The sequence below is a fragment of the Rissa tridactyla genome, chromosome 5 (assembly GCF_028500815.1).
Source record: "Rissa tridactyla isolate bRisTri1 chromosome 5, bRisTri1.patW.cur.20221130, whole genome shotgun sequence".
NCBI classification, from domain to species: domain Eukaryota; kingdom Metazoa; phylum Chordata; class Aves; order Charadriiformes; family Laridae; genus Rissa; species Rissa tridactyla.
Window position 1 is genome coordinate 59,031,493 of NC_071470.1, and position 25,667 is coordinate 59,057,159.

The 25,667-nt window shown below is 44.2% G+C and overlaps 1 protein-coding gene across 1 annotated transcript; it reads left to right on the top strand.

The window, feature by feature from the left end:
* The first annotated feature begins 1,157 nt into the window (after positions 1 to 1,157).
* Positions 1,158 to 18,427, top strand: FAM241A (family with sequence similarity 241 member A). The gene is made up of 2 exons (XM_054203349.1): positions 1,158 to 1,323; positions 14,638 to 18,427. Exons 1-2 carry the CDS (start codon positions 1,207 to 1,209, stop codon positions 14,881 to 14,883), a joined length of 363 nt encoding a protein of 120 aa, XP_054059324.1. The 5' UTR covers positions 1,158 to 1,206; the 3' UTR covers positions 14,884 to 18,427.
* The last annotated feature ends 7,240 nt before the right edge of the window (positions 18,428 to 25,667 follow it).

Below are 25,667 nucleotides of genomic sequence, written 5' to 3' on the forward strand. Positions count from 1 at the left end.
TGTTAGTGCCTCCAACCCGTGGAAGCAGAACTGAGCCATGCAGACCCACCATAATTAATGCACCACCTGGCTTCTGGATGAGGAGAACAGATGCACCAGCAGCTCCACCACGGCTCGGGAATGCCACACACTGAAATCCAGCTGCACTTTCAGGCCCATTCCTCGCTGTGCTGTACTGGGGTGGCCAGCATTGATAACACACGCAGGGCTGGCAGAAGCGAGGCCTCTCTACAAGTACCTGAAAGGAGGTTGTAGTGAGGTGGGGATCGGGCTCTTCTCCCAAGTAACAAGTGATAGAATGAGAAGAAACAGCCTCAAGTTGCATCAGGGGAGGTTTAGACTGGATATTAGGAAAAAATTTTTCACCGAAAGGGTTGTCAAGCATCGGAACAGGCTGCCCAGGGAAGTGGTTGAGTCACCATCCCTGGAGGTGTTTAAAAGACGCGTAGATCCGGTGCTGAGGGACATGGTTTAGTGGTGGACTTGGCAGTGCTAGCTTAACGGTTGGACTCAATGATCTGAACGGTCTCTTCTAACCTAAATAATTCTATGATTCTCTCTCTGCAGAGGAACAGTGGCACCACCACGGGGAGCGGGAGCCAGTCACACCGCTGAGTGGTGGCACATCTTCATTGGCATTTCAGCCCTCCATACCCTGCCCCAAGAGCTTTGCTGGACGCTAAGCCTTATCTTCTGGGTTTGCTGTTACATTTCCTTCTTCCTCGTTTGCGTTAGCTCGTTTTTAAAAAAAAAGAGGACAAGATTCAGACAGGTTCAGAAGAGCGAGGCCAGTGTTTTCTCTTTCCCTAGGGAAGAACGGGCAAATGCTACATCTCGTCCTGCCAAGAGGCTGCCAGCCAGGCATTCCTCCCCAGGGACACACCGGCGGGGAGCGGTGCTAACGTTAACGCTTCAGCAACACCTGGTGTTAATAAAAGGTTGAGAAATGGGGTTGGGGGTGCTTTAATTAGCAGCAAGCCGTTCTCCAGCTGAAGGCTCTCGGTGGCTCCCGCTTTGGGGCGGTCGCCCAGCAGTCGCATCCTCCTCCCTCCCTCCCTCCTTCCCTCCCCGGGGCCCCCACATCCCCGGTGCCAGGGGCCGCCTCCTCCTCCGGCTCCCCGCCCTCCCGCCGCTCCCCGGCACCCCGTGACGGTCCCGCCCCGCCGAGGCGGTAGCGGCGGGGAGGAGAGAGGGAGAGAGGGAGCCATGGGCTCGGCGGCGGAGCTGCTGCTGCTGCCGCCGCCGCCCTCGCCGCTCGGGGAATGCGAGCGGGAAGCGGGGGAGGCGGCCTCCGCCCGGTACCGGCGGCGACCGGAGGAGCAGGTGGGTGTCGGTGGGTCTGGGAAAGCGGGACGGCAGCCCCGGGGATGGGGCGGGACGCCGGCGGGGAGGGTGGGGGGGGCGCCCCCCCCACCCTCCCCGCCGGCGTCCCGCCCCATCCCCGGGGCTGCCGTCGGGCAAGGGATAAACCCTAAACGCCGTTTTGATTCATCTTCCGTGGCGCTTCCCCCTCCTCCCGGGGGTCGTGGGGTTGCCCCTGGGTGATGCTGGGGTATCCTTCCCCCCCCTCCCCCGTGCTTCCCTCCGAGACGCTTATCCCGCGTGGAAGGGGGTGGGAGCCGGTGTCCAGGGGTGGTCCCCGCGCAGCATCCGCGCTGGAAGTAATGGGTTGCTGTGGGCCGCCCCCGGGATTCCCTTTCTTCTAAAGACTTACCCTTGTCCGCCTCAATGTTTTAAGCTTTCAGTCTCTTTGTTACTTATGGAGCAGAATGTATCGCAGTCGGAGGAGGAGAAAAAAAAAAAAAAAAAACAAACCCAACTCGTATTTTAACCTGTCCGCCTTCTCCAGGGCACGCGGGTTGGTGGCACGGTGGGTGGAAGCGGGCTTCTTGCTTAGGAAATGAAAAAATGAAAGGGGCCGCGTACATTTCTCTGTTGTTAATTGCGAAATGGCTTTCCACGCGCTCTTTGTTTTGCAGGCAGCATCTTGCGCCCGCGCTCAGACAAAGGCAGTGCTCGTAATGCACCTTTATTGATGTTTCATTTAAAGAGAAAAAGAACACAACCTTCTTCGTATTCGATACTCCAATGTAACGATCCCCTCTGAATGCCTTGAGCGGTTAAGTAAGAGAAATGCACTAGCACTGATAATTGCACAGGGGCAAACAGAGCTGCTGGAGTACATCCCAAAGCAATTTCCAGATTTGTTTAAGTTGTTAATTATTTCTGTTGAAAAATCTTACAAGACAGTCCTGAGTGCACTCAACCATAAGGGAGCCCTTTCACAGCTAGAATAGCTAAATATTTGCAAGTGTCTGGTAGTACTTGCCTGACATTACAGCTAGGAGCAGGCCACTTCTGAAAGACGCTGCTACTTGAGAATTCACTTGGTGACCATTTATGTAAGTCAGTGCATTTACCTTGTCCCTTTTTCTAAAAAAAAATTGTGCAGTGCAGGACACCTACCTGAATGTAGGGTAAGGCCAGATGCTCTGAGAGGTGCAGCAGTTCCCTACTTAGTGTCCACAAGCCCTGTTGCGGGATATTGCGGGAGGAGAAGTCTGAAATATTTCCTGGTTCTGGCTGCTGTCTTCCTTCCCTGAAAAGAGAGGTGAAAAAAGTGGCATCAGGTCATCTCAGATGTTGCTGCTCTCAAACTGGTTGTAACTCCTCGCTCCCTGCAGGTTCCCACTGCTTCCCTCTCGGTGGCGAGTGCGTCAGTGTGCTTTCAGGGGATGGTGCGGGCTGAGGAACTGCTTTCCAATGTTGCCTAAATGCATTTTAAAATGAAGTTGGTAAAGGTGCCTCTTGGGTGGCCACTGGCACGCTTGGCAGAGAAACTGTCTTCCCACTCTTCTTGGGCACAGGTAGTGATCGTGGCCCTTTCTGACAAGTTGGGGCATAACGTTAGGATAGCGAGGCAGAAATATTAAACGGACCGTGAGAAAAGAAAGAAATAATCCTTCCTGTTTATGGGAAATGTTTCACTGTTATAGTGTGGAGTATTTTTTCTGCATACTGAGGTGCCAGCAGCTGGACAGATAATAAACTAGGTTTGGAAATAAGGAATATCAGTTGCCTTTATTTAATATACATCTAGAATGTGAATATATATGTAAATAACCATGATTTGATGAATAAATAGGAGTATTTTATTTCAATGTGTAGGGAAGAGGAAAGCTAGGTGAGGGTTTAGCAGTACATACACTTGCTGCAAGCTTTGACAGAAAAGTCCCAGATTCTCTTGTTGAAGAGAAGCACAGACACGTAGCTTGATTTGGGAGGGCTCCTGGATCATCGAGCCTCGTCATGTGCTGTCGCTTTTTTTGCTTTCATGTATGTGTCCAGATTTCTCTCTAAATAATGGATTCCCCTGCCCTTATGCTCTCATGGAGGAGCTCTTGCTGAACCCTGCCATTCCAGCGGGCAGGAATGCTGTTTCCAGGCTGGGTGCTCACCTGGCGTCCCTCGTGGAGGCCTGGCCTTGCTGCTGTGTTTGCTGAGGGTGTTTGTGCTGGTAATGTAATTGCTTGTGCCTGTGCTTCCCTGTTTCGCGTTCTCTTCTGAAGTATACATGTGGGTGCCGCCTTCATGTTATGTGCCATGCAAAAGAAATGGGTCAAAATCTGCTTTTATGGCAGTGTACACTCTTACTTCTCTCAGCCGGTGTAAAGTAAAGCCCGTGTGAGTGCAAATCCTTTGGCCTTTTCTGAGAGCTTTTGTTTTAGGTGAGGATCTGGGGCTGGTAGCCTGGGTGTGATTTGTTTTTTTCCCCATTTCCTCCAAAATAAACTTAGTTTGTGTAACATCATACCTAGTAACATAATGCTAAAATAATACATTCCTGGCAAGCAGGATGTAAATAATAATGATTACACCCTCTAAGAATCTTTTTTTAAAAGATAGTATTTGGTAGGAAATAAACCCATTTATTTAATGCCAAACCATCTGTCTTTAATTTTCTATTGAAGCCTATTATTTTGTTAGCGAGGACATGCTTAATGAAATTACTGACAGGTACATTTTTAAAAGAATAGAAGGATCTGTTACTAAATGCTATACATAGCCCTTGGAATTCACTATTGCAACAGACCGTAGAATTACCTGCTTCAGTGGTTAGATTTAAAAGCTGAACTGGGTGATAGTGCGATTAACATCCTTCGTAGGTTTGCGTGCAAAGATGGGAATAATTACCCTTACTTTAGTCTTCGAAGCGCTGCAGAACCTGGGTAGTTTCTTCCACCTCCCTTGTGTCGCGTTGCTGCTGTTCACAAGTGGTATGTGAAGGCACCGAAAGATTCATCTGCTCCTGAAGCCATGGGAGTAAGTTGCCGCTTCACCCTGCGACCTCGTGATTTTTTTCCTAACTGTTGATGGTTATTAGTCAGGCCCACAAGTTGTCCTGTAGTTTCAATGTCGCTAGAGTTAAGGCCCTCAAATCTCCTTCCCTAACCCGCTTTCTAAAATAGGTTAGCCTTTGTCATATTACTGCAGTCTAAATCTCATCGACACCTATAAATTAAACCACGAAATAAGAATGGAAAGGTGGAACGCATGTGAGCGCATAGTAATAAAAGGAGGCAAAAGCCCCACGTTACAGGAGGGCATGAGGTGGTGCGAGCAGGAGACACAGCACCCGCTCCATCCATAGGGACTTTGAGGCCGCGCTGTGTTAACAGCAGACAGAGTTCCTGAAAGCTGTGGCTCTGCTCTGTAAATTGTCTGTCTGGGCTGTAATGGGGTGTAGGCTCTTGTAATCTCAGTTGAAGGCAATGGCAAAATTCCCAGTTGCCCCAGTGAGGCCAGGACCTCTCCATCTCACGCTGGTTTGGGATACGTAGAATCCAAAGTGCTATCTGACAGCTGAGCTAGAACCAACACTTCTCCTAGAAAATGTCTAAATGCAGAGTTAATGCAATACATGTATTCGCAAGTAGATAAATTAGCTTAGACAGTCACCTTTGTTTGTAACCCTTTAGGATGTTTTATTACTGTTTTGAGCAGTGTTTTATTGCTAGAAGTGGAGTATTTTATCTTGTAGTAGATGGATTCAAATTTAGAGAAGCTATTACAAAAGGTTTTTGGTGTCGCCCATTGAGAGTTATGTTGAAGAGGTATGGGTGTCTTAGCTAAGTTCAAGTCCTGAACTTTTGGAAAAAGTTTCCATTATCACTAGTATTTCTCCAGTATGGAAAGAATGAGCAGAAACAAAACTAGAGGATAATATTAACAGCCTTGTGGTATCCCTCATGTAAATGTTTCATTGTTCGTTCATTGGACTGTAGGATGGATGTGTGCCGTGTTGCCTGGAACCATACCATTTCAGTCGTAAGTCAGTAGAGGCCAAGAATGTTTTAAAGTATATGGTATGTGTGGAAACTGTGGTGCCTAAGGCTAGAGACCTATTTCAAATTTATTCCACACTGAGATAATCTGAAAATTGTAGGTTTCTCCTGCTTGCAGTTGTTGGGATTTGTGCCTGAACTGAAAATAGTAGTACCTGACAAGGGAGGGCTTAATCCCAAATTTGTTCTGGCTCTACAAATGATTTAACTCTGCTGCAGATGTTCAGTAATAAGTGATAACAACTTTCTAAAAAGTTGTAGTGGGTTTTCTGAGGCTTGACAGCATGTGAAGAAAAACAATAAAACCCCTTCAGACGTAGCTGTAGCACCTGCAATAGATAGGACAGCATGCTTTGCTTGAATAATGGGAAGATCCCTTTTCCTTAAAGGAAAAAAAGTATTCTGGAGATAGAAGCAAATAGAAATTTCTTCTCCTTAAAAGGCAAAATTAACAGCTGTTTGTTGCTTTTCAGCAAGCCAGTGCCTTGATACCACGGTGGATTGCAAACCTTTGGCTGGGTCAAGCTGACCAGTTTTAGTAGGAGAACAGCGATAAACAAAATCCTGTGGAAATTACGTGTTGCAGGTGTAAGGAAAAGATGGTTTAGAAATTGCTTTTAATCTAGTCTCTATGTAAAATTGCAGCACGGCTGGGATTGAGTGAAAGGGGCAGTAGTAGGAGCATCAGGAAGAGTGCAGAGAGCAGCCTAAAACAGGGAGGGAGGCAGCAGTTCTTAGCATGGGGGCAGGAAGGGTTCCTCTCCCTCCCACCCATCCGGGCTGGGTTCTTGTCGGTGACACTCTCATCTGGTGCCGTATTAGTGGGGAAACTTCCTCCTGAAATGATGGGACTCAAACCCAGTTTGTCGAGGGAAGCCTCTGTTGCTCCTGAAGCCGCCTCCGCTCTGCCCAGGCACAAGCTCAGGATCTGTAAAAGCGTTTTCAACTCCTTAACGCAAAACTGCCTCTGGTATTTCAGAGTTGGTTTCAGCAACTGTTGATGCTGAAGTGGAGTTGCTGTAAAAGCTGACTGAAGCGAATACGGTGCAGTTGCTTTTCTTATGTTGTTGCTTGTTTCTATAGAAACATCTTGTTTCTATTTTATAGATGGCATCTAGATTCTTGCTATAAAACGAACCTTAACCCAATCTTTGGTTTGTGATTTATTTTATTTTTTTTTTTAAACTCCCTTTAAGAATGTCATTTTTATTGGCAGCTGTTGTAAAGTACTTTTGGTAGTAAGAATTTTTCTAGTTTTCTTGCATTTTCTTCTTCCCCCCCCCCGCTTTAACTAAGTTAAACTTAGTTTCTCTCTGTCTTGTTTTTCATCTGGAAGTGAGGTATGATTTATTTTTTTTCCTCTCACTTCCTAATCTATCAGTCTTCTCATATTTAAATACCAGATTTAAATTAGCCTAGGGAAATGAACCTGTTTTGTTTGGGCTTTGTTTTTTTTTTCTCCAGACAGTTCAAATTAATTTTGTTGTCTTAATAGTTAGTTGGCTGAGTGTCAAGATCTTTTTACTGCTTACATTTACAAGGTCAAATCGTTAGTTTCACAGCTAGCAAAGGATGCGAAGGGATACCCTTCCCTCCTGCTATAGCAGAAGAGGAAGAAAATCAGAAAAATTTCCAATTTGCCTTTCTTGGGCAAACTTCACTTTCTTTTAATTAAACATAAGAAATCTTTTTTTAAGTATGAGAAAGCAGGGTGAGATCCTAGTCACGTGCCAGGTGTTACTAGTAACGAAACCATCTAGTTTGCATGCGTGGAGGAGTAGGAGGCAGAGAGGCTGCACCCGGCCAGCCCGTGTGTCTCGGGGTTGCCGCTGGCACCCGGCAGCGCGTGAGGCTGTGGCTCCCAGAAAGGGGAGGCCACCACCTGGGAACTTGCTGTTGGCTGCAACTCTCCAAAGCCTCTCCGTGGCCATACGCCGGCCGGTCGGATGGCTGAGCACCGGCAAGACCAGGTAATTCGTTCCTCCGGGACTTACACTGCTGGCTACCTAACCATCGAATATCTGTAGCTGTGTCCCCGTCTGCACCCAGCAGAAGTTGGCCTCTTATTTTGGAGGGGAGGGAACTTGCGGCTTCTTCCGTCTTGGTCTCTGTCATCTGCTCACTTTCTTCTCATATTTTTCTGTAAGATTGAGCTTGAAGTGTTTTCAGTTTTAGTTTGCATCCCCTAAAAAGAGATAACTTTGTGAGACTCTCTCTTCTGAACGTTAATGCTCCAGCTTTCAAAAATATAGACGTATTTTTCAGTAAGTAAGCCTGTTCTTAAAGTCACATGTCAGTGGCTTTTTTGACATTTAAGTGTCTATGGGCTTCAGCTATCAGATACACCACCTGTTCCCTGCAGTAAAAATAACCCTGACTGGAGTAAAATAGATAGTGAGCCGTTAAATACTGCAGAGGAAACTTTTTACTTGAGGGAAAAAAAAAAGGAAAATGTGCGGGTGGGTATGTAAATGTGATATCCCTGCATTTCTATATTACGCTTTTTCTTAACGTTTCATTTAGATGTTGTTAAACACGTTTGCTACTAAACTCGAGAGGTTTCTTTCCTATCTGACATGGAAATAATTCTCTTAAATATGCTGTCTCTTTTTATTTCTTTCATAACTGTAAATGTGACCAACTGTGATCTGAGGCATGCTACAATTTGGAGACATTGCTGCTTTTCTGTGGTGGAGATTAATTTTGTGGATAAGCGTTTCCTACTCCTCTCTCTCTTTGCTGCCTTTGTCCACCAGCTATTTTATTTTTTTTTTTTTACTCTAAAATCACAAGCTTTTACATGGAGAGCAATTATCTTCTCAATCCATTGGACTTTTCTCCTTCATTGCTGCAGTTCACATTTGTGTAATGCCCCTTTGGGGCAGCTGATGCAAGAAAAGAGAAACGGTCAGCCTGGTGCTGTTGTCAAGTTGAGTGTGGGGTGGGAATTTTTCAAGTTGTCTGAGCAACAGAACACTGCTGGGGTTTCTTCAATTTATTAATCAAGAAAAATTGGAAGAGAGATGTTGTTTGGTTTGTTTTGAAGAATCTTGTCCCTTCAGAGTAGTCGAATGGAATTATTTTTTTTTTTTTATCCTGAATCTTCAGGTGAAGCAGGTTGCTTATGTTCACCCCCTCTCTCCTCCCACAGAATGAAGGCTTTTGAACTTCATCCAGTTATTTCACTCAAGTCAGTTACTTGGGATTTTGTTTTTCCACGCACATGAAAAAATCTAAAACCAAACAAACAGTCTCAAGTTCCTTAGGGTAAGTGCGGAAAACTCAGGACCAAGCTGCTGCTTCAGGAGGTGAAACGCCTGGAAGGCAGAACTGTAACTACTCCTGTTCTCCTCACAGCTGGTGGGATTGCAGGACTGAGAAATGTTGCGGTCACTTCAGAGCTGTTCAGTTTGTGGTCCTCCCAGACAAGTCATCCAGCTGATGGCTGCCTGTCCTAGTGGCCCCATAGCACCTCACCCATCACGCTAGCTTTGCAGCGGGGGCACATGTGATGAAGCAGGACTCTCTTTCTTCCAGGAGCTGCTTGAGTCGCTCCTTTCAGACCACTTTCTTCATTCCAGGGATGAGCCCTGTGAGGCCCAGGTTGTTCTGGTGGGGACAGCAGCCCTGAGCACACAGAGATTCACCGGCACATAGGTGTTGCAGTAGTTTGTCGTGTGGCCGGCAAATCCACTGCGTCCTGCAAGTGTGGGGTGCCCTGAGATTGGGCACTGGGCTACATCGTTTGGCAAGGAAAATGCTGCAGCAGTGGCCATGCCGTGCCCCTAGGAGAAGCTGCAGGGACTTCCAGGCAGAGCTTGTTGGCCACGCTGTGTAAGGACATCTAGCCTTTGTGTAAGGACATCGCTGATACTGTCCTTGAGTGAGCTAGCGTTGCTGATAGCAGAAAAAAGAAATGCCAAATCTCTGCTTCTCTGCTATCTTTGTTTAGCAACAAGAAATTAACTTCCCCAGCAAGTTGGGTAGTTTCATCTCCCCTTCACATCCATCTGTGTTCTGCACCCTCTGAGGCCTTGGCAAAGTTATTTGGTGTGATCTGTAAATGGTCAGGGGCAGGAATTGTGTGCTCCCAGCAATTTGAAGGGAAAAGACCTCGGACTGGCTACATTACATTTAGAAGGTGCAGACAGGGATTAGCCTTAAATGATGGTGGAAAGTTCTGTGCTAACCTTATCCTCTCCTAGGAAGTACTGTGTGAATCACTGCAAAGATGGCTTCTTTGTGGGAGGTATGTTTTGATGAGTTCTTGTGTTTCTCTGTGTAGTCAAAACACCCTTGATGGGAAGGGCATAAGCAAGAAGTAGCCTCTGATTGTGATTTACCGAGTGCTTTCCTGAATTTAGGCAGCAGTGAATTTGAGCAAATGTGGTGGAAGTTTGCCATAAGCAAAGGTAGTTAGTGGTCAGAACACACGTAATTTTGTGTGTTATGTTGATGACAAACATAACTGGTAAAAAGCCACAACCGGGTGTTCGTTGGGTTCAGTAGGCTGAGTTGACTTTACCTTCAGTAATGTTTTAAAGCTAGTCTAGGAAAACATTCAATTACGTGGGACTTTTTTTTCAGAAGCACTTCAGGGACACAGGAGCACCAGCTGTGCTAGAAGTGGACAGAACTTGCACTTAACTACCTCCTCTGCAACCTCCTCGGAGACTTTAATTTTGAAAAAAGGTCCTTTTATGGCATCTTGCATCTGACAGAGTATGTCATGGTTCCACTTAAGGCATCCAAGCCCCAAAGCCATTTGGCCATAACAGCTGGGTAAATTTGGTTACGAAGTTTCCGTAGTAAAGTTTTTTAGAGTTTGGATCTTCAGGTTCTGACTTTCTGCCAGTAAACAGTGGGAGACAGCAGACAACAGCTTTGCTGATGAAAATATGCCCTTTTGAATAGGGACGGAAATCTTACCAAACATCTGAAAAAGCACGAGAAAATGGGGTGCTTGATGGGAACCCTCAGGTTCTGCAGTAGGCTTGTGAAGAACATAGTGCATACGTGCTGAGCAACGGGACAGATGAGACACTTTAAAAAATAGAAACCAAATATGAAATTAAGTGTGGAATACTGTGTCCGTGTCTGGAGCCCCCAACATAAGAATGATGTTGACCTGTTGGAGTGAGTCTGGAGAAGGGCCACGAAGATTGATGATCAGAAGGCTGGAGCACCTCTCCTATGAGGACAGGCTGAGAGAGCTGGGGTTGTTCAGCCTGGAGAAGAGAAGGCTCCAGGGAGACCTTATTGCGCCTTCCAGTGCCTACAGGAGAGATGGGGAGGGACTCTGTATCAGGGAGTGTACTGATAGGTTGAGGGGTAACGGTTTTAAATTAAAACAGGGTAGATTTACACTAGACATAAAGAAGAAATTTTTTACAATGAGGGTGGTGAAATGCTGTAACATGTTGCCCAGAGAGGTGGTAGATGCCCCATCCCTGAAAACATTCAAGGTCAGTTTGGATGGGGCTTTGAGCAACCTGATCTGGTAGATGTCCCTGTTCATTGCAGTTGGGTTGGCCTAGATGATCTTTAAAGGTCCCTTCCAACCCAAACTATTCTACGATTCTATGAAATATCTTTTTAATGAAAAAATAATTGTTACACTATATGAAGGCATTTAAGTAATATAAAATAAAAATGGAAATTGAGGCAATGAAGTTATGCATAGTGGCTGTACATCTGTATAAAGGAATCTGCTAGTGTAATTTGCTTTAAGGGCATTGATAATCCCAGTATGGCTGAAATAAAATCACTTAGATTTAAAATTAATTTAAATTATGGTAAGGAGTAATTCATTACAGCAATTTGATAAGAAACATTAGGTTAGGAAACAAATGCTCTCCATTGTCCCTCTGAATTTCTTCATCGCTCCTGTCTTTCAAAGAGCGAGGAAAGGCAAACAAATTACTGCAGATGAAGTAGACATCTCTTATGTTCCCGAGTTGTGGCAAATGAGGTGTGGGGGTGCCCCCCACAAAGCCCGTGTTAGCGGTGAGGAGAGCTGCTGTAAAGGCTTGGAAATCATGCTTTTTCTGGGGCTGGTGTGGGTCAAGAAATTCCCTCTGCTCCCTCTTGATACACAAAAAAAACTCTCAAAAGTTATGAAGCCAAGGCTGGGGCGTTGGTTTTGTAACTAGCAATTTTGAAACAGAAACTTCTTTTGCTTTTAAATGAGGAAGTTCTGTTTTGTTGGGGAGGGGAGCTCAGAATGGGTACATTCCTCTTTTCGCATTTTTTTTCTGTCACAGTAGTTTCTGTCTCGCTTCAGGCCGATTCAGGAAGATTTAGTATGGAAATAATCCTGTGGAAATTAAGAGTCAGCTGGGAACTGTATGCTTGCTGAAGATAGCCAATTTCTTACAATGTTTGGAAAAGTACTTGGAGGGGGGGGAGGGAGTATTTAGTTCTAAGGATATGGTTTGAGAGCTACTGGCACACATGTGGGACTGTATGCCATTTTACTGTCACCCTGAAAATTAGTGAGAGAACATCTAGCTGCGATATTAAAGCTTATTTAATATTTTTTAGCAATTTGGGGTATTGTAACGCTACTGGTGTTTGCCCTAATGGTTCTATTTCAGCTATACCTTTGAAGAAACATATTTGTCCAGCATGTGAAACATGATGCAATATTAAAGAAAAATATGCCATCTGTGTTTTATGGCTCATCATCTGTTTTCAACTTCACTTGTTTTTTGACGAGTTGCCTGAAGCAAGACGTACTTGGCCCGAATTAACTGAAGCAGACTTTGAAAATTTGAGAATTTCCATGATGATTCTGAAAGGCTTTGTAAGGTCTCCAAAATATTTTGGAAAAAAAAGACGTTTCTTTTGTAATTAAACACACACTTGTCAGTCTCTGTGTGAAATTGCTGTAGGGATTTATGAATCTACCCTTGTTTGAGAAGGAGAGGGTGAGATAAAGATTTGCTTTAAAAAAAAATAATACCTGGACAGCCTATGTAAGGTGACATTTATTCTGTAGCCTGCTGTGCAGCATCTTGCTGTTAGTTTACCGAAGCAGAAGGGGGCTGCTAGGGAAATCCCGTGTCCTACAGCTGCCCCGTACCAGGAGAGACATCAATGTGGGCACATACTGTCCATCGTGCTTCGCTGGGCTGGTGAGATGGAGCTCGTGGAAGCGTGCCCGCTGGTGGCCTCCTTGCAAGTGCTGCCCTCCCCTTGCCCTGTGCGAAGGCTTCCAGCACCTTCCTGAGTACCACTAATAATCCAGAGGCAAAGCAGCAATTAGGTTGTTTTCCCTCTCCTGCTTGTGCTGGCCCCTGGCTCAAAGCCTAAGCTACTTTGTTAGAAGACACAGAGATTCCTCCTGCACACGCTGTTTCTCTCAGAAGTGGTCTCTCATCCCCTCCACCGTCATCCTGTAGGCACGTGTTCCTGGTGATCTCTGCCTGCAGGAAGCAAATAAATGTATTTCCCCTTCTCGGCATACCCTTTTTCTTGTCCCTAATTGTTGTGATCAACATGCCACTTAGGCTAATGGCATGTTTGTCTCCTTGTGCTTTTTGGGAATAGAGGGGTGAGAGTTCCTGTAATGACGCTGTGTTCCCAGGGCGGGACTGCCCTTCTTGAAAAGACTAATCCTGAAACACGGGTATTAAAGAGGAGTCAACATTTATTTGGATTAAATAAAGCACAGTTAAAGCAAAAATGCTGAAAACTGGGGTTTCCATATCCAGCGAGGTGGAGAAAATGACCTGGGCTGAGAAGTGGGCTGGAAACAGAGGGGGCGGTGGGTGTCCGTATGTAACCTCCGGCACTGCAGTTCTCCACGTTCAGGCTTCTTTGTAGAACTGTGGAAAAATTGAATACAATATTCATTGCTCTTCAGGCTTCCTGCGCCCCTCCCTTTCTGGGATTCAGTAACCAAAATCTTTCTGAATAAGCAAATAAAAAACGTACCCGAGCACATGGGGCTGAGGGACTGTAGGGGATTTGTTGGGGGGTTTTCAGTAGCAGCTGTGGTGCGTTACCTAACCTCCCTTCACTCAGAAGGTTCTGTATCGTGGCCTAAAAAAAAAATATTAGCTTCCTTTGGTCTTTCCTGGGTGTTTTTCTGTGGGAATGGGGATTCACTTTATTACTTGATATCTAGTATAGAGTCTGGCACATCTGTGGGAGGGAACTTTTGTTTCTCCACCGAGACCATCCTGTGCAACCAGGGGCGCGGAATAGCTTTCATCCTTGAAGACAGAACTAAAGATACGTGTTTGCTTTGAATCCAGGAGCAGACTAATTGCACCTCGAGTTTGCAGGCAATTTGTTGGACCCTATCGATCAGTTGACTGAAATATTGATGAGCACGTGTTTTCATTGCTGCCTAGTGGAAGGATTAGAAAATTCACGTTCATCCTCTTGAAAGCGTGTTCACCCTGTCATACCGAAACACAAGGCAATGAGCTTTTGTGTGAAGGATCTCCGGACACTGGGGAAGGAGGGATGGGATCTCAAGCTCTAATCCAGTTACAGTTTGCATGTTGAAAGAGGCGCGTGTTTTCTGCAGTGATATTCAAACATGGCATCTTCATCTAAAGATGTGATTCTGCTCTCCTATGCATTTGCCCCATTGTTTTTCTTTTTGGGAAAAGTGCAGAACTTGTTTCCCCTCCCCTTTGCTGCTTCGTACCACCACTTTGCGTCTGTGTGGTCCTTGGGTCTGTCTTCCTTTGCCTGCCTTTCACAGCTTTCTACGCCAACATCAGGGTAGATGTTTGCCTTCTTCCTGGTCGAATGCAGGGCCCCTCTGTCAGTGGTGATAGTAGCCCTGCAGTTCCCTGTGCTTTGGTGTGAAATACTATGGTTTGCGCTTAATAGTTTTGTGTCATTCTTGTGGTTCTGAAGATATTCTGGAAATAATTGATAACAAATCTACTTCAGTCAAATCCCCTCCCTGAAATCACAGGCATCGCATTCCGTTTTGGTTGCCCTGTCATCCATATTGCAGAGACAGGTAAGATGTATGACCTACATAGAGAGCTTTACCCTTCTAGAGCGGCATCTGGAGGGGAGACAGGCTGTCATTTGTTTGTGCCATCTCTTCAGATGTCCCACATTTGGACAAGTGAGGGTCATCCTTAACGTTGTACCAAAGTCAAAAGCTACGTAACGTTTTCAGTTTCTTGATTTTAGGAGTAGCTTTATTGCATTTGTATCTTATTTTTATGCATTCGAATAGAAACAGCTGTGGCTTGTTCAGAATTACAGTGATAAGAGCCAATTGTACAATGTATTTCCTAATTTTGTCATCTGCCTGCAGGTCCAGCAAGAACAAAGAAACCACACCGCGGAACCTGTAATAGATGACTATAAAAAGATGGGGACTCTCTTCGGCGAACTAAACAAAAGCCTTATCAGAATAGGCTTCACAAGGATGTACTTTGGAGAACGGATAGTAGAACCTGTAATAATTATATTCTTCTGGGTTATGCTCTGGTTTCTTGGCCTACAAGCTCTTGGACTGGTTGCTGTTCTGTGCCTTGTCATTATTTATGTACAACAGTAAAATTTTATAGATGCTGTTGGGATTATGTATTTCGACACTGTCACTATGTCAGTGGTTTTATGTGTTTAAGTAAATGGGTGGCATATCAAAAACTGCAATGCTTCAAATTGCATTTCGCTGAACTTAAAACGTTTAAAATTATGCATTCTAAGAAAAGTCAGCTATGTTTTTAAAGGGCAAAAAAATGTATGTTTTTAATATAATGGTGTCCAATGTACTGTTTTCTGCACTCTCTGGGGCCTTAGTCCAAGGACTGGCTTTTTGTTCCCACCCTCCTCACCCCCCTAACGTTCTTGCTTTGTACAGTGAAAATTTCCTGTCTGTTTTTAAGAGGACACTTGATTTGAGTGTCCTGTTTCACTGTTGGGGGGGGCCTTGTGTGCTGTTTGTTCCCTGAGTCTGCATAATTTGCTAGTTTTTTGCTGAAAAGCTAAATCTGCACAAGGGAGGTGTGCTAACAAACCTACCATGACAAACGTTCGTAAGGTGAATACAACTTCCCGACACTGAAAGCATCTTTGGTTAGTGTAGTTTGTAGCAAGCTTTCCCCCAGGAAACCTGCTTTGCCAGCAAAATGCTTTTATACTGATACTAGTGACTTCACACAAGGCTTCAGCTGTTGCTCAGGAGGAATTGCTGTCCTATATTGGCCAAATGGTCTAACGTAGCTCTGCTATCGTTTTGGAAATGTACTCGACTCCTGCTGCTATTATTCTTTCTTTTTTTTTTTTTTTTTTTTTATACTTGCTCTTTCCTGCAGCCCTCCTTCTGAAGGTAAATATTTGGTTAATTCACGGACTCTGTAGGTAGTTACAGCTGCAGCGTTGGAGCGTTGCCATTCCAGACGGCAATGCTGGAATATTGTCTGCTTCCCCTGGGTTGCGTGTGAAGTGTCTGAGCAACCAGAGGGGGTGTCACGCCAGATCTCTTAACGCTTCCCTAATTTGCTGCAGTGTGGACCCAACGCGAGCTAAAGGCTTTGCGTACATAAGCAAATCAGACCTGTTTCCTCATGCAAGGCAAGATCAGGTGGTCGTTTTGTTTAGTAGTCTTAACTGATTCATTTCCGCGCTGGGCAACAAAAGCGCATATCTATAGGTGCATATCATGGGCAACACAGATCAGAAAATAGGATATATACATTCAAGAGTAGGTGCAAAATTCACTGTGGCTCCCCAGGAGCCATACCAGGGGTGTATTGAATATTTCCAAGTTGAATGTGTTCATTTCAAGGAAAACAGTAAAATGAGATAGAATCTTTACTAAATAGGCTATCAATTTAATATTTGCTGGACATTACTTTTAGTAAGAAACTTAATTCCAAAATTGACTTCACCTATGGTAGAGTGAAATTATACATTTACTTAAAGAAATGTAATAGAAGATGTGAAATTTACAGAAACCTACTTAGCCTTTTTGCAGTGAATTTTTTCCTAAACATTTTTATACTAGCAGAGATCAACAGTAGATTAGTTGAAAATGCTGTCTTATCCAGAGACTTTTAAAGTTAAGGGGGGCTTCTCTGTGGTCCTGCTCCTGCACCTGGATGCCCTCATGGATCATGTTGGTTGCTGGGCTCTATTTCCAGGACCCTCGTCCCCAGTCCTTACAGACTTTGCTATTTGTGAAATAATTGTTACTTAGGGCAGTGAACATGAAGGCCCAGCTCCTTTAAAGTCTCTATGTGCCTAAATGTCATCTGTGGACACGTCTCTCTGCTTTTCTAATAAACGCGTAGTCACCTGCTGAGGAGCCAGGTCTCCTCTCCAGATCCTCAGGTGACCTTGGCTGTGGATGCGAGAGGCTCTGCTGCACGGGCAGGACTGCAGGGGAGTGGGAGTGAGGCCCAGTTGTGCATTTAGATGGCAACCTGTGTTGATTGGCACCTAGTTAAATAGTTATGCCGATGGCAGGGAAACGTTTGACGACAGATCCTGGAGACAGGGGTTTGTTACTCGCAGCTGGAGGTCCCAAAGCAAACAGCAAGTACAGGCGGAACTCAGAGGCAGGAGCTCTGTACTCACAAGTGCCTAGGGACAAACTTTGGGTTTGTTTCAGGTCCCTTAGAAAGCAGAACATCTGTTTACACCTTTGCATATTTGTATAGAAATAATGGTGGGTTATAATGTGTATTCTTCTCCTGTATAAGGGCTGTACTACAAAAGCATCTCATCATTAAAAAAAAAATCCTTCCTTTCTACCCACAGTCAAGTTACTGTTCAGAGGATCTCATCCAATTCCTTTCCTCCTGTAGGAAGAAGTGTCTCTGTGATGTCCTTGTTGCAGTAGTACTCGTGTGTAAAGACACTGTGCTGTGAGATGGCGTGTAGTATTTCCTGAAGTGGTGATTTTGCTCCGTGCATGAGGAATGGGGAGCAGTGAGCCGAGGGTGTGACTGACAAGTTCAGTAAGGAAATTGTTTATTTGCATGTCACCTTTTATTATGTGCATAACTATGACTTTCACTCATGAAGTCATTTTAGTTGTTCTTTTGATGTTCGTGTTTGTATACGTATATTCTAGGGAAAGGTAACTTTTGGACTAAGACTGCGTACAGTGTATGTTTTATATGGTTTCTCTTAAGGGTAACTTACTACGTCTCGTCCTTCATAGAAGTTTTTCATTTTTAAAAATCTGAAGAAATATCTCTCCTAATAGAGTTTGGTTGACTGACAATGAAAAAGAAAAATAATGTGTTGCATGGAAGATAGCCCTCGCCTGTTTGGTTTCATACATTCCATTGTATATAAGAATTTGCACTGAATCGTCTGCCCTAATTTTGTGCTATTGCTGTACTATCTCCCTGTCATTTGCAGGAAAGGAAAGAGGAGTTACGGAAAAAAAAGGGGACTGGGATAGAATCAGACATCAAGCGTGGAAAATGGAATGCATGAAAATGATGCATATATGTGTGAAAAGAAATCTGGTTGTAAATGTGTGCCAAAAGTGAGAGGGGAATGGATGAACAGTCCTTGCGTTGTGTTCTTCCTTCCATCCAGGTGTACTTCCAAGGCAGAGGAAGCACAAAGTGTTCAAAGCATGTCCCTAGCGAAAAAGCAGAAGGTTCATTTTAAAAGAAAGAAAATTTCACTTTTGTCTATATAGAAAAAATTGATAGTTATTTATATTACTATATATGATTATTATTCTTGAGAGACCTGAGAGCACCTTTATGCATCTGTGTGTAGGACTGTATGAAGGAATTATGTCCCTTAAATCTGTGTTAAATGACAAATGATGTAATTCCTGTTGGTCAGTGTAACATATTGAAAGCTTTTTACATAACCTCCATTTTTTAAAGGATGGACTCTTCAGCACTGTTTCACACCCGCCAAATGCATAAATGTTTGAACTACTGTGTACAGAGAAGATGCTCTACGTGTAAGAGAATCCTGGAGAACCCTGTTTGCACTGAAAAATCATCACATCGAAACTGTCCATATAAAAAGGAAAAATCATGTTTCTTAAGAACTCTGTATTAAATGAATCCTATGGAAAGCACTTTGTAATTCTTTCTAATAAAAAGTATTATCATCAGTGAGAACTATGAATTCTTTTTGGTGCTTTTTTCGAGGTTACTTGGCTCCTTTCCAAATTTCATAGTTGGCCCAGATGAAATGAGGCAGCGTTCAGATACCCGCTGAAATCGGTCAACTTGCAGAAGAAATAACTGCAGTACAAGAGCTGAATAAACTGCATCAAGTGTCTATCATTGAGTGTGCAGCAAGTTACACTGAATTAAAAAAAAAAAAAAGTAATAGAGCTAGATGTTAACAAATAGCAGCAACATTACGGTGTAAAGTAGGTTTTATTTCATAGCGTATCTGTTTTGCATCCAGAGCAGCCTCTGAAGGAACCAGATGTGGTCAGGGGTGTGATAAATCCTTTAAAGCGACAATCGCTGTGCCACAGAGGAAGGTTTGCGAGTTTTCAGTTGTTGGGTTTTTTTAAAATATGCATAGAACAGCATTCGGTTCAGATCCGCTTCAAACTGTTCTTTTTTTCCTGCAGGTCAGAAGGGTGTTCGTTCTGCCGGATCCAACAGACACTTGAAGGTATCTGTGTGGCGCAGGATGCACCGCGTGCTGAGCAGTGCAGGTTTCCTCAAAGTAGCAAAGTCGAATTTTGGTCCTACAAACTCATATTGGTGGTCGTGCACAAAATAAGTAAGGAGCACCGCTTGAATAAATTCAAGCCTTCGGGTTTTACTTATGATAGAAGTATCTTGGTCAGGTCTTTTACGGTGTGCGTGCAAATTCAAGAACAACCTGGCTTTGACTCTGTTTGATTCTTTCCATCCTGGGCTTTACTCTAGGGTTTGGAAGTTTGTTTCCTAGCCTCTCCCCTCTGCCAGAACTGATTCCTCACCCCTTTTTACTTTCCTCCTTCCACTCTGTAGCGTTGCCTTTCCTAGGGCCGTTCACTAGAACAGTCTCTCTCTGTGCCAAGGGTTCGGGCTTTTTCATCAGTCTTCTTAAAAGCTGCCTAGACAGAAAATCTATTTTCACCTGGATATTTTGTTTGTTTTACTTCTGCCTGCTTAACACCAGAGGGGAAAAAATTAGAGAGAGGATTTTAAAAAATATGCATATGTTGTCACTTCTTTTTTACGGTGCTTATCTGTTGTTTTAGATGATGGTTACCAAACTGTGATTTGCGGTCACCAAAGGTCCAAGAGAGTGTTACAAACGTGTAAAGAACTGTTGGTAGTTTGGCACCAGGATTTTGAGACTAGCTGGGTCAAGCAGCACGTGGCTTAGGGTTGTTTCAACTTACACAGGCAGGTAGACTGCTAACTTCTCTTAACTCCTGCCAGCCCCTCAGTTTCTTCTGAGAATGTCTCCAAATGCTTATAAAATTATCACTAATCCTTCCTCACTCACTCTGAAGAAACTGAGCTTTCATCAGCTCTGTTTCAGACAGAGGAACCAAAAGAGGATGAGAATGGGAAAGGGGAACTGGACTTACAAGCTTCTAGTCTTTTGAACATTTTGTCTTGTACTATCCAGATAATGTTCTTGTGTCTTGTATAGAGTTGTCAGAAGTGTTTATATCAGCCCCGGCTTATATATTTTTTTCCAATTAATAGGGAAGTGAAGCAGCTGAGTTACGGTGAAGCGGCTCCTTCCCAGGGCCCAGCGTGCCGGGGAAAACATCTTGCCCAGCCCCAGCCATCACTGAAACAGCAGGAATCCAAGTGACATGAAAGGGGAAGGACTGTTATACCAGAGTCCAAGGATTTGATCAGACAGTGTGTTTGAGACAGAGCTGTTCTGCAGTACAGTGTCTAGGTTTTATGTTCATTAAATGTAAGTTAATTACGCCCAATTGTTTCTTGGCTTGCCCTGGTGGATGACCCTGTGTCCAGAATGAACATTGCTCGCAGCAAATGTTTCTGCTTCTGGAACCCGTCTGTGTCTGTCTAGGCATATTTTAGACGTACCATTTACTGATAATTGCATTTTAAAGCATTACAGGGGAAAAGAGCTCATCTTCCAGTCATTTGGATGAGGGTTTAATTAATAGATGTGAAGAGGGAGCCAAATTAGCCCCTGGCAAACTGTTCAGGGCTTCCTCATAGAGGAAGAAGCAGCTAATCAATGTGTGGGTGATGAAGGTACAAAAGACATGGGTTTGCAGAAAGTGACCGTTTTTCTGTCTTAATTCAGAAATAAATTCTGTTTTCTAATGTAGCGATCTTGCTCGAGCTAGCTGGAACATACTTCCCAGGTACAAGAAATCTGGAGAAGATGATGGATGAAGGGTGAAGGAGATGAATTATTAGGTAAGGAAAGTCCTTTGGCAACCAAAATCCCGTTCTGTTAATTGTCAGACACTGAGAAGTCTCTTCTTGACTTGAAGGAGATTTGAGTTCTGAAGTGCCTTGGCTTGTTAATTCCTTATTTTGAAAATTTTACCTGGTTATCCTTTTAAATCATTTTTCCATTCATGTTCTTTCTAAAAGCTGTTAATACCAGTCCAAAATTCTGGAGAGCCGCTGCTCTGTCAGTAGCCGTTACCAGAGGGGTGAAGCCCCTGCATGTGGGATGGCAGGTCACAGGGCGGGACACCCTGGTGGGTCTGTAATGCTACCTGGCCCGGTGTCACAAAGCCTAGAAGCCAGTCTCCAGCAGCTCCTTCCCTGTCTCTTTCCATGTTCATGCATCTTGTTAGGTGCTTAGCGAGAGCCGGCGTGAGCCAAGTACCTCATTCCCTTGGGCATTTCTGTCCCTTGAACCCGTGGAACTCTCCTTCGCTTCTCCTTAAAGAGTGGAAAGATACTCCAGCCTACTGCGGTCATGTCCTCCTCCTAATAAGATTAGGAAAAGCACGATGATGCAGTTTTCCTGAGAGAACAAACATTTCTATGCCTTTAAGATGACTTCAGTAAGTCTCTGTGAATATTCCTGTTGCAGAGGAAAAACGATTTAAGAGTCTATTGCCCATTTTTGATGCTCAGCAGATAAGAGAACCAAAGGCATGCAAATGTTTGATTAAAAATTTTTTTATTTTGATTCCTAGTTTCTTCATTCCATCTGTGATTGGAGAGATAAGAAAGTATTTGTCTGAGTGCTGTTAGCAGTGGAGATAACGTGGCTCTTAGTTAACAAATTCTTATCCCAAGGTGCTCAACAGGTACATACAACTTGCTGGTAACAAGCCCTTTTTTTTAAGCTTTCCTTCACAGTCTCTATTTTTTCTTGTTCTAATACATTAGCCTTTTTTTTTTTTAAAAAAAAGAAACATATGTTCTGGGGCGAGTCTGTTGCTTGCCATGCATATACCTCTGTGGAGATGGGACGGTTGGACAGTGTAGTGTTTTGACCTTGGACTGCGCACAGGTTTTGTCGTCGTTGAGACCTGCCTGTCGTGACAGCGGGGCTTTACCAGCTGGGGGGATTTCTGTGCTAAGAAGCAGGTAGGTTTTAAAGCATAGTTAAGGCTTTTAAAGTATAGTTAAATAAAGCATAGTAAGAATTTACTTGTGCAGTGGTGGCTACACTGCAGTTTCCCAGGAGACGAAGCCATGTGTTTTAATGACAGTGTTTTGCACGGAACTCTAGAAAAAAAGCTAAAGATGCCGTTAAAAGAATTCAGGTCTTCACGAGTATCTGCTTTGTCATTAATGCTCTGTTCTTCCATTGCTACTAAAAAAAAAAAAGTTCAATGTACTTTTAAATCCTCCGCTTAAATTTCAAGACTGGTAACACAGATAGGTTCTTTTTGATGCCACCTTTCTCCCATCTTTTCTGGAAGCTTCCTGATTGCCACCTTTATTTTTTCCCCTCCAAATCCCTGTGTAATACAGAGAGTAGAGGAAAAAAACATGTAGCTGTTCCCAGACAGAAGGCACTTGCTTCCAGGGCAGTGGCGGTGCCGGCTGCTTTTTCCTGCCTAAGTGCTTCAGAGATCTCCTGGGGAAACTCAGAAACCATTTAACTCAGAATCAGCCCTGCGTCTCTATCATTATATATGTCATTTCTTTGTACTTGTTTCGATGAGTAACATTTAAAAGCAGGTTTCTGACTGAGCTCATTTGGGGCTGCTGCTGCGTCCTAAATAACCCTCACTGTAGGAGTCCCTTAAAAGAAGAACTTGTCCTGTGCGTACGACTGTACTGTGTTCAGACAAAGTCCCCAGGGCCACATTCAAATCGTAATGGGAGGAGCATATTCCACCTCCCAGCACAGCTCGTGGTCCCGCTCTAACTGGGCTTGTCCCCTTAAGAATTGGATGGATTAAGAGTCCACGCAGAACCCCCTCTCTGTAAAATCACTGTGAAGATTCAAGGGGGGGTTTCAGGCTGCAATAACCTTCCCAGTAACACAAAGTCAAGAATAAGTCTTCCAGAATTAAGATGTTTAAGTGTCATGTGATCTGACAAGAAGCAAAGGTTTTTTGGCGTTTCCTGTAAAACACTGAAGTAATGAATTCTCTCATTCCCTCCACTTTCAGCACTGTTAATGATTTATTTGCTACACGCCTAGTGGGGTTTTTTTTCATGTTTGTATTCAATGAACATTAGAGTTGATTTTTATCTCCTGAGTGGTGTTGAGCTGTGACATTTTCCATCTTGACATTTCTGCGATATGTTTTTATTCAACCTCGTTGTCGGTCCTGCTGAAAGCGCGTTAGACGCTGCTGTTGGCAGGCGATCGAGGGCAGCGGTCCTGCCCTTTCTGGTCCTGCCCTGGAAAACGTCCCTGTGTCACCTCAGTGCCGCACCTGGGATGCGAGGTGCATTTCCAGCCAGGCTTGTGCCATGGGATTTTGAAGCAAACCTGCACCCTCGCTTTTCTGAACTCCAGGGAAAAGCCGTGGGGACTGATTCACGCGGGCGCTGTTTCGAAGGCCAGTGTGTTTTGTGAGAGTCACCTGCATCTCCAGTGACCTCAGACAGGGGAGTCACACTCTGTCTCTGTGCCAGTGTCTAGATAAGGACAATTTTGGCTCTTTAGGGGACTGTAAAGCTTTTGCCTAGATTTCTGACTGATGGTTTAGGAGGAATCCTTTGCCAAGCGTGTAGTTGCATGGACTAAAATAGAACAGACTCCGAACTTTAAAAACAAACTAAGCGTAGACTTCTGCCTTTCTCCTTTCAGGCTTTTTATAAGGAATACATAGAATAGTTTCTGTCTCAGATCAGTAGCGTTTGGACTATTCTTTTGTAAAATGAAAACACAACGAGTCTTTAAATAACACTTCTCATCGCACCTCCCAGGACATCCTGGGGTTTCCATCTGCCTTACGGTTGCCCGAAGCGCTGTGCTGTGGCTCTTTCCTGGTGGCGGCTGAGTGTCTGCAGCCAGCACGCGATGCCAGCTGGGTGCACGTGGGTGTCTCCTCTGTGGCTTTTTTTCACTGCTGAACTCTGAAAAGCATTTTATCTTGAGGAGGAGAAATGGAGCTTACTGTATCGAAGACGTACACAGGCGCAAGGGTCCATGCCATTATTACTGTGAAAAGCAGTGAAGCACTCCACTGAAAAATTGAACAGTTGATAGCGCCGTACATTGTGATGGGTACCTTTGTTCATCTCTTCCTACTTCAATGATTTTATTAACAGCAAAAATTTGCAAAACCATGCTAGCATTGCAGTTTACAGATGTATAATATCTATTACCTTCCCATCTGGACAATGAGCTGTTACAGGCAAAAAATTTATTAAACCTTGGATTTGTTTCCTTCAGGAGTGTCCTCTTCATATTCTGCTAGTAGTAATATACACATGAATGGAAACTGCCATATTATTTAGAAGGCTGGCACTACAAAACAGTTTGAAATGTCTTCACAAAGGATTTTTTAAAAGATACTGCATGCAATATCTTAATTTATGTAGGATCTTATTTCTTGAAACACAGGTCCTTCATCTTGGGCATCTGGGAAGGGGATGCCTCCTTCCTTGAGCTGTGCATGGCATTTTCCTGCTCCCATTTGGGTCCCCAGCCCAGCTGTAAGTACGGGTGGGTGCACTTCTCTCTTTATAGAACTGTTCTTGAAAACAGTTCAAGAAGCTTCTCCTTCAGCACAAGAAGGACACGGACCTGTTGGAGTGAGTCCAGAGGAGGGCCATAAAGATGATCAGAGGGCTGGAGCACCTCTCCTATGAAGACAGGCTGAGAGAGCTGGGGTTGGTTCAGCCTAGAGAAGAGACGTCTCTCCGGGGAGACCTTATAGCAGCCCTCCAGTACCTAAAGGGGGCCTACAGGAAAGCTGGAGAGGGACTTTTTACAAGGGAATGTAGTGATAGGAAGAGGGGTAATGGCTTCAAACTGGAAGAGGGATTAGGTATCAGCAAGAAATTCCTACTATGAGGGTGGTGAGGCACTGGAACAGGTTGCCCAGGGAAGTTGTGGATGCCCCATTCATGGAAGTGTTCAAGGCCAGGCTGGATGGGGCTTTGAGCAACCTGGTCTAGTGGGAGGTGTCCCTGCCCATGGCAGGGAGTTGGAACTAGATGATCTTTAAAGGTCCCTTCCAACCCGAACCATTCTAAGTGTCTTGCAGATGTAAAAGCTCACGTGAAAATGGAAATGAATTCTCAAATTACTTTAAGGATCACAGAGGGCAATGAAAAGCAGCAACATCAGAAAGCCAACAGGTACAATTCATACAAGCATGTTATTTGTCAGTTTGGAACAAAATCAGCTGTAGATGACTTAAAATAGGACTGGGACTGACTACGGAGTTCTGGGTGGCCTGAAGAGCTATTGTTTGCGTAACTAAATTGAGCTTTTATTTGGATTGTGTATGTCAGCTGTGTTGTGTAGTCTCTCAAAAGTTCTCCAACTCTTCTCAGCAATGTACAGCTTGGACATGTGCGAGCCAAGCTGCAAATTTGTCCTGGTACTGAGAGAAAGGTTTTATAGCGCCTCTCTACATCAGTTCAATCACTATTTTCTCCAAAAATGAACTACTACAGGTCATTTCTGGAATACTTTTGGACTCTTAACATGCTAAAGCGTGTTCCTGCTTGTTCTCAGAAAAGCCATTTCTCTTCCTCAGAAGGGCTCCCTGCTTGTTTGTGGTAAGTGCAGAGCAGGGACCAAGCTCTGCAGTAGCATTAACTTGTGCTGGATGCAGAGTGTCATACAAGGAATTTAAATTATTTATGTGCCTCATGGCGTACTTTTGAGTTTATCTTCAGCAAGCTCAGCTTTTTTGAGCCTGGTGTGATCGTAACGGGGCTTTCGCGCTTTCATACGTGAGCCTTCTCCTTTAAGAAACAAACTAAAAATAGCTTGAAGCCTTTTCCTGTATTTGGCTTTTCCAGGAAGTTTAGC

What these genes read in the sequence shown, in the direction of transcription:
- FAM241A (XM_054203349.1), top strand. Translation starts at nt 1,207, where the DNA reads ATGGGCTCGGCGGCGGAGCTGCTGCTGCTGCCGCCGCCGCCCTCGCCG. An exon ending in GGCGGCGACCGGAGGAGCAG is followed by an intron (nt 1,324 to 14,637) that starts GTGGGTGTCGGT and finishes ATCTGCCTGCAG; the next exon opens with GTCCAGCAAGAACAAAGAAA.